This window comes from Microtus oregoni, unplaced genomic scaffold, assembly GCF_018167655.1.
Source record: "Microtus oregoni isolate MIOR12 unplaced genomic scaffold, Mior012 000004F_ref0000308, whole genome shotgun sequence".
NCBI lineage: Eukaryota > Metazoa > Chordata > Mammalia > Rodentia > Cricetidae > Microtus > Microtus oregoni.
Window position 1 is genome coordinate 14,045,523 of NW_024543063.1, and position 12,316 is coordinate 14,057,838.

The window sequence follows — 12,316 nt, forward strand, 5'->3', positions numbered from 1 at the left end:
TTTATTGTTGTTTTATTTTGTGTGTTTGGGTGTTTTGCTGAATGCCCACAGAAGAGGGAACTGGATCCCACAGAACTGCAGAGAGTTGTGAGCTATCATCTGGGTGCTTGGATTCAAACCCAGGTCTTCTGGAAAAGGAGCCAGTGCTCTCAACAGCTGAGCTATCTCTCCAGCCCAAGAAAGTATAACCCCAGTTCCCCTTGCCTCTTAAGAATGTCAAAGGCTCCCTCTGCTGGACAACCTCTGAAGCTTGGGCTGAGCACCAAAGACTGACAAATCTAGGCTCAGTAAAGGTTGATTGCCCTTTAAGGGGCAGTACCTAGCTTCTGGTTGCCATGGAGACAACTAGCCACAGACTGACTGACCTCAATCAGCATGTCTTCCAAAGTTTTCCCCACAGGTGGGGAATGGGCTGTTGTTCTGTGGATGGAAAGAGAAGAGATATTTCTCCCTCACAACCTAACCTGAGCGTGGTCTTAGTGAATTCAGCTCCTGGGGACAGGGATCAGAACTAGGGTGCCCTGCGTACCCTGTGCTTTTCCCCAGGATCTGACATCTTATCTTCTCCTTCCTCTTGTAGGCTCCCGAGCCAAGGACAACCAACGTGCAAGTCAGCTGCTGTTGCAGCAGCAGCAGCAGCAGCAACAGCATCAAGAGCAACAGTCATTCCCAGAGGCCAACGCTGAAGCCATCAACTTCCTCAACTCCTTCCGTGAGCCAGATGGTGGGGTGGGCACAGGGAGAGCTGCGAGTCTGGGGAAGAAGGAAGAGAGACTCAGCCCTGTCTCTCTTCATTGGATTTGCTCATGTTTGTGGAGGGACAAGACTCTGGGGGCGGGTCACCAGCTGGCACCTGCTGACAACGGGGAGTGGTCACAAAGCTGGCAAGGAGATAGCAGACATGGCAAGGGGTAAGTGGGTGCTTTGGGGTCTAGAAGCTGGACCCGGAGGGAGCTTCTCTCACCAAACAGGGCTGGAGAAACTGCTACTCTTCTTCCCCGAGACTCTGGCCATCGTCTCAGACACAGGCGAGCCTCAGGGAGAGCTGACCATCGAGGTGCAGAAAGGGAAATACAAGGATGAACAGGGCATCATGACCCACTGTCTACTGGTTCACGCCTGTAGCCGAGGCTTCATCGATAAATCGCCGTGTGGAAACTCCCTCCTAGGTAGAGTTCAGCTGCCCTGTACCACATCTTCCCTCCACAGCCCCCACCCCAGTCCATGTGTCCTCAGTCAGGACCTGCAGCCCTTGACTTACACGGGTACTAGGGCAAGACATGGCGGGGAGGACAGAGCAAGGCTGACCCTCCTGTCATTTTCCCATGGCCACATTGCACCAGTCTGGGCCAGCCTTCCCTAGGGTCCATTTCAGACCCCTGTCTCCTGTGACATCAGCACTTGCCTCCCTGTACCCCAGGCTACCTAACCTATAACCTGGAGCTGATGGAGCAGCACAGTCAAGAGTTCATTAAGGTACTTACTCCCAGCCGCCCCGAGCCTTGCTTCCGGGTTGAGGGTAAGCAAGAACACAGACCCTGTGGGGGTGGGAGGGACCCCAGGAAAGCGTCACACCACTGTCACCCACTGATCTGCCCCTCCGGCACACACAGCTAGATGAGCAGCCACCTCCATTACTGCTGTTAATGTTCTATGGAGCCCAACCCACCGGGGCCTCCTCCGGCCTGGAAGCCTGAACACTTCCCAGGGCCATGTGGCCTGGCCTTTCCCAGAGCCTGGCTATTCCCTGGAGCCTGTCACCACTAACCTCTTCAGTGTCCTGGCTCGAAACCCCTCACCCAGTCTTCAGTAACTTCCTCTGTGGGGCCATGACCTAGCTAAACACGGAAGATGACCTGGGCCTTCCAGGCTTCTCAGAGAATCTGTTCCCAGCTTCAAGCCTGTTTGCTTTCCTATCGCATAGTACGGCCTTACTCCTGACCGCCACCATAAACGGAAGCCTTCGTCCTTCCTTCCTTTTTTTTTGTTTTGTTTTGTGTTTTGTTTTTCAAGATAAAGTTTCTTTGTGTCCTGGAACTCACTCTGCAGACCAGGCTGGCATCTAACTCAAAGATCCACCTGCCTCTGCCCCCCCAGCACTGGGTATAAAGGCATGCAATATTACCACCCAGCTCTTTCTTCCTCTTCTTCTTCTTCTTCTTCTTCTTCTTCTTCTTCTTCTTCTTCCTCTTCTTCTTCTTCCTCTTCTTCTTTTTTTTTGAGACAGTCTCATAGCCGGACTGACCTCAAACTTGACATGTAGCTAAGGATGACTTTGAACCCCTGATCCTCCTGTTTTTTCCCTTCCAAGTGCTGGACCACTACATCAGGCTTTGAGACTTTTCATCCATCTGTTTGTCTGTCTTATTTTTAAGCTTTTTGCTTTATTGAGACAAGGATTGGAGGAAGACAAGTTGGGTTCCAGCTTAATCCTCCTGCCTCAGCCTCTCAAGTGCTATGATTATAGAAAGTACATCACCATGGACAGCTGTTTGTCATTTTACATTTTTTCTTGGGCTGGGCGGTGGTGGCGCACGCCTTTAATCCCAGCACTCAGGAGGCAGAGGCAGGCGGATCTCTGTGAGTTCGAGGGCAGCCTGGTCTACAAGAGCTAGTTCCAGGACAGGAACCAAAACTACAGAGAAACCCTGTCTCGAAAAATCAAAAAAAAAAAAAAAAAAAAAAAAAAAAAAACCAAACATCTTTTCTTATTTGGGGGAAGGACACATATGTGGAAATCAGTCAGAGGGCAGCGTTTGGAAGTTGGTTCTCTCCTTCCACCAGAGACTGTGGGAGCCAGACTCCAGCTGAAGTTGTCAGCTTTGTGTGGCGAGTACTCTTACCCACTGAGACCACTGAGACACCTTGCTGGCCCTGGTTATCATTTTTATTTTACTTTTTGCTTTTTTTTTAAATATTTATTTATTTATTTATTTATTTATTTATTTATTATATATACAACATTCTGCCTCCATGTATGCCTGCAGGCCAGAAGAGGGCACAAGACCTTATTACAGATGGTTGTAAGCCACCATGTGGTTGCTGGGAATTGAACTCAGGACCTCTGGAAGAGCAGGCAATGCTCTTAACCACTGAGCCATCTCTCCAGCCCCTATCATTTTTATTTTAGATCCAAGTCTTTACACTTTTATTTTGTCTTTTATAAAGAATAAGACTGAAGCTGGGTGGTGGTGGCACACACCTTTGATCCCAGCACTCCAGGAAGTAGAGGCTGGAGGATCTTTGTGAGTTCAAGGCTAGCCTGGTCTACAGAGTGAGTTCCAGTACAACCAGGGGTATACAGTGAAATCCTGTCTCAGAAAAAAGAGAGAGAGAGAGAGAGAGAGAGAGAGAGAATAAGACTGGCCGGGCAGCGGTGGCACATGCCTTTAATCCCAGCACTTGGGAGGCAAAGGCAGAGGGATCTCTGTGAGTTTGAGACCAGCCTGGTCTACAAGAGCTAGTTCCAGGACAAGCTCCAAAGCTACAGAGAAACCCTGTCTCGAAAAACAAAGAAACAAACAACAACAACAAAAAAATCAAAACAAGACTGATTGTATTTATCAGTGTTTGGGAGGTTAAGGCAGGAGAATTGCCGCAAGTACAAAACTATCCTGGGCTACATAGGGAGTTCCAGGTTATTCTGAACCATTTTGTCTCAGAAAAACAAAACACAAACAAACAGAAGAAAGGGTGGGCACTGGTCTCTTAAGGGTGAGCGCTTGATTCACGCATATGCTCTGGCCTTCAGTTTCCCATCCTCCCCATGAAGCGGAAGATGAGTATCCTGAAGCAGGATGACCAGATGGTTGTGACCAGAAGTGTCAAGGAGGGTGAGGTAAGAGTGAAACCTCCGCAGGGACAAGTGTGTGTGAGGCCAGGTGCCTAGACCAAGCCCTGGAGACGAACTCCACACTCAATACCCTGCTCGAACACGTCCTGCCTCTTCTGCTCTTCTGAGCTCTGTCTCTGACTCAGATCTGCCCCAACAGGAAACTAAGACCGCAGTCTCCGTCTTCCCCTGTCAATCACTTAAGGGCTTTGTCTCCAGCGCTGCCAATCTGGTGCTTCTGAGAGTGATGGCCTGGCAGCGGTCAGTGCCCAGCGGTGCTCGCTTCCTGGCCTTGGACACGGAGGGCAAACTATGCTATTGCACCTATGTGAGTACTCTCTCTGGGAAGGGAATTGGCCTGACATGGTGGTCCAGTACTTGGGAGGGGAAAGCAGGGGAATCAGAAGTTCAAAGTCATCCTTAGCTACATGTCAAGTTTGAGGTCAGTCCGGCTATGAGACTGTCAAAAAGGGGGGGGGGGCAAACTAAAATGATCACAAAGACCACGGAGGTGGAAAAGACAGGTGTAAACGTGGAGAGAGCTGCTACCGAGGTGAGTGGGCATTGAGCCATGAGAGTAGAATGCCATAAGCCAGGGCAACGGCAATTAAGAACTACACTGAACAGAAGGAAGGTTGAGGATGGAGCAGGTGGAATTAGTGAGGAATGGGAAGGTGGAAAGCAACCTTCTTTGCATGAGCTTCAATACAGAAGAAAGAAATATAAAGTTATTCTGCCTTCTAAATATACATCCTCTAAGGCTGGAGAGATACCTCAGTGATGAAGCACGAGGACCTGAGTTTGACCCTCAAAACCATATATGTGGGTGCACACTTATAATCCCAGACCTGGAGAGGTGAAGACAGCCTGGCTAAATCAGGCAATCTCGGGTCCCAGTGGGGTCTCAGTGAGACTCTGTTTCCAAAAAACAAGGTGGAGGTAGAGAGAGAACTCAGTGGTTAAGAGCACTTACTGGTCTTGCAGAAGACCCTGGATCAGTTCCCAGCACCCACCTAGAAGCTCACAACCTTCTGTAATCAATGTTACAGGGGATCTAATGTCCTCTTCTGGCCTCTGAGCTCTGAGGGCACTAGGCACACACTCACTCAATAAGTACACATACGTGTGTGTGTGTGTGTGTGTGTGTGTAGGCAAAACATTCATATACATGAAAAAATAAAAATAAACATTTAAAAGTAAATAAAATAAGGTGGACAACTCCTGAAAAACAACACCTGAAGTTGTTCTCAGTCACACACAGACATGCATGCATGCCAAACACCCATACACATATGGATCCACAAGCACATATATACCTGCAGGGATGCATGAACATGTACACACACACACATGAGCACGAGCACATATATACCTTCAGGCATGCACGAACATGTATACACGCACACAGACACACAAGCACGTCTATACCTGCAGGGATGCACAAACATATACACACACACACACACACAAAATACAGCATCTAAAGCCAGTCATGTACCTATAATCCCAGTACTTGAGAAGTGGAGACAGAAGGCCAAGGAGTTCAAACTCATTGTTAGCTATCTATTTATTACGAGGCTAGCCTGTGCACCATGAGATCCTGTCTCAACGACAAAAATCATACCTTATCTAGGGTTTGAAAGTGCTTGGCAAATGTTTCACCTCAGTCCAAAGATATACCTTCTTTTTTCAACAGGTTTTGTGTGTGTGTGTGTGTGCATGTGTGTGCATGTGTGTGCATGTGTGTGGTCCAAAGTGGCTTTATCTTCTCAATCCTCCCACATTAACCTCCCAAATGCTGGGATTTCAATTGCATGTGTGTACATCTGGATGGCACACCTGACTTTCTGTGTGTGTGTGTGTGTGTGTGTGTGTGTGTGTGTATGCACTAGCACAAATGTACATGCAGGTTTGTGCAGGTGGAGGACAGCGGTCAATGCAGGTGTTTCTTTCTTCCTTCCTTTCTTTCCTTCTTTTGGTTTCTGAGATAGGGTCTCTCTGTGTAGCCCTGACTGTCCTGGAACTAGCTTTGTAGACGAGGCTGACCTTGAACTCAGAGATCTGCTTGCTTCTGCCTTCCAAGAGCTGGGATTAAAGATGCCTGCCCAGCTCAGGATTTTTTCTGAAGCACTGTCTGCCTGGTGAGACAGGCCCTCTCATTGGACAGCCCCTTCCTCTCCACCCTGATGCTCGTCCCTTTAATAAAATAAGCCAGCCAACAGCACTCCTCCATTGAATGGCTTGGGCAGGAGGTGGCAGCGGGTGGCCAGAACTGGCTGTGAAGAATCCCCAACTTATCTAGAGAATGCAACTCAAACTTTGTGGCACACGTGAGCAACTGGAATGCTAAGTGTGACTTCTCACCGGTGAGCAGGAACGAGGAGAAGGACAGGGTCACCGTGGTGAGCAACCACCTCACCATAGCTCCCACTTTGGTTGCTGCAGCAATCCCTGGGCTTCCAGACAATCCAACTGGGCAACCAGCAGGCTGAGATGTTCATCGTGGAACAAACCATCCACTCTGAAGAGGACATCCCCTTCTCCTGTCAATTCTACTTGCTCTCTGATGGGTGAGCCACTGGTGGGGAGGACCGAAGTGACAGGGTCACACAAAGTATGAGTGCTCTGACCATGAAGAAAGGACATTCAAGGCTGGGCGGTGGTGGTGTACACTTTTAATCCCAGCACTTGGGAAGTAGAGGACGGCAGATCTCTGTGAGTTCGAGGCCAGCCTGGTCTATAGAGCTAGTTCCAGGACAAGCTCCAAAGCTACAGAGAAACGCTATTTTGAAAAACAAGCAAACAAACAAAGAAAAAAGAAAGGACATTCATGGGATGGAGTGGGGCACAGGGCTCACTATTATTCCCGTGATACTGCCAGGAAAATGTGTCATTGAAGTCTGGGTGTACCTTTGCTTTGTCCATCTCATTTGCTTAAAAAAAAAAAGTGAGCCCAGGTGAGCCTCAAATCTCAATCTTCCCGTTTAGTACCCTAGGTCCTGGGGCTATAAATGTGTGTTATCTTTTAAGGCAAGGCCTGATGCTTGTCGTTGTCTGGGACAGGACCCAAGAACCACAAAGATAAGGAGAGGAAGCAGATTAAACAGTGGCCTCAAGGCAGCTCTCATGGGGACACCGTAGTGTCTTACCTCAGCTGCCATGACAAAACACCACAAGATGAGCTGGGAACAGGTGTTCATGCCTCTCATCCCAGCCCTTGAGAAGCTGAGACAGGAGGATGGTCCTAAGTTTGAGGACTGTCTACAATAGTAAGAACTCCAAAACAGGCAGGCCCTTTAAGGGTGGCTCAGCTGGGAAGGCAGCGAGGGAGCTTCCTACCAAGTCTGATGACCTGAGTTCAATTCCTGGAAATCACAGGGCAGGAGAGAACCACAAGTTGTCACCTGACCCCGGGAGGTGGTGGCGCACGCCTTTAACTCAGCACTTGGGAGGCAGAGGCAGGCAGAACTCTGGGAGTTCGAGGTCAGCCTGGTCTACAAGAGCTAGTTCCAGGACAGGCTCCAAAGCTACAGAGAAACCCTGTCTCAAACAAACAAAACAAAACCAAGTTGTCACCTGACTTCCACACAAGCATGTGCCTGCCTGGTCATACACACACACACATACACACACACACGATAAATTAATGCTTAAAACAAAAACCACTGGATGGCTTAAACAATAGCCAGTAGGGTTGGTTCCTGGTGAGATTTCTGGCGGCTGCCACCACTCTGTGCCAGTGGGTAGACAGCTCTCTCTCTGCTTTCTCTTTCTGTTAGGAGGATGCCAATCCTCTTATTAGAGCCCTGCCATTATGCCCTTCATTTGACCTTAGTCATCTCCCAGAAGGCTCCCATCACACTGTGGGGTAGGTGGGTAGGTGCCACAATTCATTACCCTCAGCACCCTTCTGCCACCAGCCGGCGATACAGGAGACTCCCCAACTTATTCTGTATTGCCCTGCAGGCACCTGGCTAAGAGAGTCCAGGTGGGCTCCCCAGGGTGTTGTATCATCACTAAGATGCCCCTCTTGAGGGAAGAGGGTAAGTGACTCCGGATAGCGAGGGACAGTGAGGGGAAGGTGGGAGGATCCTGGCCTCTCTCTTGTTCCGGGAAAGATCCAGCGGTAGGGGTGGGACAGGGGCCTTCAAACAGCCTCGGAGGGTTAGGGTGGACCTCTGCCATGAGTACCTCTCAGAACAAAGCTCATACTTGTGAGTTCCTGGGATCCCCCCTGTGTACGCGAGGGATGAGTACACAGGTCTCTTGGTCACTCCACTTAGATGTGATTGAGCCTCCGCCCCAGTTTGAGAAGAAGCCCCTGGTGTGGGAGGAAGACCTGGAGTTATACTCGAAATTCCTGAACCGGAAGGTGAGAAGTGGCAGCAGCCTAGGGGTCCACCTGCTTTCCTACTATGGATGGGGAGAGCGGAATGCACTTGTCTGGGAGATAAGGGGTCCCAGCCCAGGAGCTCCCAGTCAGCTCCGGTGGGTGACCGCCCCATGCCCCACCAGGAGCAGCTGCGCCTCAGCCACACCAGCTATCTGCGGCAGCACCCCGAGGCCCAAGCGCTGATCTCCGAATTCTTGCTTTTCCTGCTGCTCCGCCGGCCGGAAGACGTGGTCACCTTTGCTGCTGAGCACTTCGGGTCCTTCGAGGTGCTGCGCCCGCCGGTCCCTGCCCTGCGTTCCTCACACCGGCCCAGCCCTTTCCGCCCACTGGAGTCCGAGGAGGAGGAGGAGGAGGAGCAGGAGGAGGAAGAGGAAGAAGAAGAGGAGGAAGAGCAAGAGGAGGAATACGAGGAGGAATACGAGGAGGAATACGAGGAGGAATACGAGGATGGCGACTACTTTTACGCCGACGATGATGACTATGACGATGAAGACAACGACGGTGTCGACGACGACGACGACGACGACGACGACGTACAAAGCGACAAGGATGATGACGACGACGAAATCGACGAGAATGATGACGAAAGCCAGGATTTGGATCTGGACAACCAGATTTTGGATCTGGAAAATGACTAGGTAGACGGCTGGGAGCGAGCCCCTGGGACTGGCAGGATCCTGGCTGTGGATTCAGTGGGAGATAGCAGAGTCCTCCCCCCTCCTGCTCTGCCAGCAGGGACTGTCTCTGGCCAGCCCCTCTTGTTAAAAAATGTGAAGCTTTAACTTTGTTTACCCAGTGAGGTTCATCTTTTCTTCCTAGATGCTATTTTCACGGTTGTGACCGTTTCAGAGGAGCGAAAATTAAGGCCTGTAGTCAGATGTGTTGACACACGCCTGTAGCCAGCGCTCAGGAGGCTGACACAGGAATACTGCTGAGAGCTGGTAGCAAGCTAGGGCCACACGACAAGGCCCTGTCTCAAAATTAAATTAAAAATTAAGGAAGACGGGGTGAGGAAGTGCGTTGGAGTCCCGTGTAGTAAGATCCCGTAGACAGGAGAACAGGATTTTAGCCTGGAGTTGGCCTGGAAAGCCAGCCTTAGCAGCCTGAATCTAAACACAATCGCCACCACCCAGGAAAGAATGCAGGAATGTGAGCAGGCCTTGGAACACCCCTTGCCCTGCTCAGCTTCGTAATGCTTCCATTCCTCCACCGCCAGTCAGTACACACGAGACTCCCCCAGACTGTGCAAGGGCTCCCCAGTTACCCATAGAGAAGACAAAACAGACGTACTCATCACTACCCCAGGTCCCTTGCTCGCCCCCAGTTCTGGCCAATGGCTTGTCTATCTGATGATGGCTGTGGACTGGGTGGTGGTAGACAGGTCTTCCGAGGCAGTGGGTAGTTGGGGTGCAGGCACTGTGCCTCCATTCAGGCCTCTGGTCATCAGGCCTCAGCCTTGCTGCTTTAACATGAGAGAGCCTGGAGGAATAATGGATGACTGGCAGGAGGGCCGCAAGGCTGAGGAATATTATAGTTAGAGGAGGGCAGGATCTGAGGGGTCAGAGGTCAGGAGGAGTCGCTTCAGAAGACTTCAGAGAGAGCTGCCACTTGAGCCTTGCAAAAAAAAATATTTCTATTTTATTTACTTTTGCTTTTCGTGGTGTCTCTGTGTCCTAGTTGTCTCGGAACTAGCTCTATAGACCAGGCTGGCCTTGAACTCACAGAGTTTTACCTGCCTCTGCCTTCCAAGTGCTGGGCTTAAAGGTGTGTGCCACCACCGCCTGGAGAGCCTTGCACATTTTTTATGTCGTTTTCCCCTCCTTTATTAAAAAGAAATGCATTCACAAACCAAGGTGGTGGTGCGCACCTTTAATCCCAGCACTCGGGAGGCAGAGGCGGGGTGTATGAATTCAAGTATAGCATGGTCTACTGAGCTAGGTTCAAGACCTGGCCTTGTTGTTCTTTGGCCCTTTTTTTGGGGGGGGGCTTGTTTGTTTTAAAACTTTTTTTTTAAAGATATTTATTTATTTATTATGTATACACTATTCTGTCTGTGTGTATGTCTGCAGGCCAGAAGAGGGCACCAGACCTCATTACAGATGGTTGTGAGCCACCATGTGGTTGCTGGGAATTGAACTCAGGACCTTTAGAAGAGCAGGCAATGCTCTTAACCACTAAGCCATCTCTCCAGCCCCCTAAAACTCTTTTAAGTAGCTCAAAACCACAGAGATCTGCCTGCCTCTGCCTCCCAAGTGCTGGGATTAAAGGTGTAACTCACCACCCTGTCCTCAACTTCCCCTTTTTGATAGTAGAAACATCGCTGCTGCATTGACCATCTCTGTGACTGCGTCTTTGTGTACATTAGCGATTGTTTTCTTCTTTTTTATTTGAAACAGATTCCACGGCTCAGCTGGGTTAGAACTCACTGTAGCCAGCTGTGGGACTGCACACCTTTAATCCCAGCACTCGGGGAGCTGGCTCTCTGTGCGTTGGAAGCCAGACTGATCTGTATAGTGAGAATTCCCAGTGTACAACAGCAGGCCGGCCTTGACTCTGTGACCCTCCTGCTTCGGCCTCCCACGTGCTGGGATGTCCAGTACAGACCACCACACCTGGTTCAGCAGTTGCATCCTTAAAAAATCGTTCTGACTAATGAAGTTATTGAATCGCTTTGAAGGCTCTTGTCATATTGCATATTGGACTTCAGCACTGCTCTCATCAAGGGCTCATGGGCATTTCAGGAAGAGGAAGGGACCTGCACAAATCAAACCGGAAGCGGATATGGCCCACACAGCTTTCTACCAAGCCAGATGTGGCGCGTGGTCCTGTAACCCAGGCTGCTTAAGCGATGGAAGCAGAAGGATGACAAAGTCAAGGATTGCTTGGGCTACAGAGTGAATTCCAGACCAGCCTGAGCAATTTAGTTAGGTCTTGTCCCAAAACAAGAAGTTAAAAAAAAAAAAAACAAAAAAAGGAGAGGGGTAGGCTGGGGACATATCTCAGTGGTAGAATGCCTAGCTACTACCGTTGAGGACCTAGTGCTGAGAACCAACAGTGAACAAACCCATAACTCGGTGGTAGAATGCCTAGCTACTACCGTTGAGGACCTAGTGGTGGTAGAATGCCTAGCTACTACCATTGAGGACCTAGTGCTGAGAAGCAGCAATGAACAAACCCATAAATCGGTGGTAGAATGCCTAGCTACTACCGCTGAGGACCTAGTGCTGAAAACCAACAGTGAACAAACCCATAACTTGGTGGTAGAATGCCTAGCTACTACCGTTGAGGACCTAGTGGTGGTAGAATGCCTAGCTACTACCGTTGAGGACCTAGTGCTGAGAACCAGCAATGAACAAACCCATAAATCGGTGGTAGAATGCCTAGCTACTACCGTTGAGGACCTAGTGGTGGTAGAATGCCTAGCTACTACCGTTGAGGACCTAGTGCTGAAAACCAATAATGCACAAACCCAGGCTGTCTATCCTTATGAAGGTGCAGAGAGGTCCTCTGTTGGGCTTTCCTTTGCTTAACACTTTGGCTGAATCTCATGTTTCCTGGAAACCATCACCATTGGGACATCTCCATCTGAAATGCTCTGCTGCTTAATCACTGCAAATAGCCTGTAGTTTAGTTAGGAACTCTCCAGAGCGAGTTCCAGGACCATGAGAAGGTTTTGCTGACTGAATTAGTCCATCAAGACTGTTATAAGAAAATACCCCGGGGCTGGAGAGTTGTTTTAGTGATTAAGAGGCCTTGTTCTTCCAAAGGACCCAGATTTGATTCCTAGCACCCACATGAAGGCACATCTCTTTCTCAGGCACCAGGCATGCATGTGATGTCCAGACATGCATGCAGACAAGGCACTCATAGACATGCATGCGGACAAGGCACTCACAGACATGCATGCGGACAAGGCACTCACAGACATGCATGCGGACAAGGCACTCACAGACATGCATGCGGACAAAGCACCTATACGAATACAATAAATCTAAAACATTAAAAAAGAAAAGAAAATGAATTTGAGCCCGGTGTGGTGGCACATACCTGTAATACTGGCACTTTGGAGGCTGAGGCAGGAGAATCTTGAG

The 12,316-nt window shown here is 49.7% G+C and overlaps 1 protein-coding gene across 1 annotated transcript; it reads left to right on the forward strand.

The window, feature by feature from the left end:
- The first annotated feature begins 375 nt into the window (after positions 1-375).
- LOC121446927 (ciliogenesis associated TTC17 interacting protein) lies at positions 376-10,725 on the forward strand. The gene is made up of 11 exons (XM_041649829.1): positions 376-400; positions 581-751; positions 972-1,169; positions 1,421-1,476; positions 3,752-3,838; positions 3,993-4,160; positions 6,278-6,402; positions 7,799-7,875; positions 8,116-8,204; positions 8,348-8,863; positions 10,622-10,725. The coding sequence occupies exons 1-10, from the start codon at positions 376-378 to the stop codon at positions 8,861-8,863; spliced, it is 1,512 nt and encodes a 503-aa protein (XP_041505763.1). The 3' UTR covers positions 10,622-10,725.
- The last annotated feature ends 1,591 nt before the right edge of the window (positions 10,726-12,316 follow it).

Excerpts from the sequence above, each read along its gene's own strand:
- LOC121446927 (XM_041649829.1), top strand. The coding sequence starts at position 376 with ATGTCTTCCAAAGTTTTCCCCACAG. Across the intron at positions 1,170-1,420 it reads GTGTGGAAACTCCCTCCTAG|GCTACCTAACCTATAACCTG; the intron begins GTAGAGTTCAGC and ends CCTGTACCCCAG. Across the intron at positions 8,205-8,347 it reads CGAAATTCCTGAACCGGAAG|GAGCAGCTGCGCCTCAGCCA; the intron begins GTGAGAAGTGGC and ends ATGCCCCACCAG.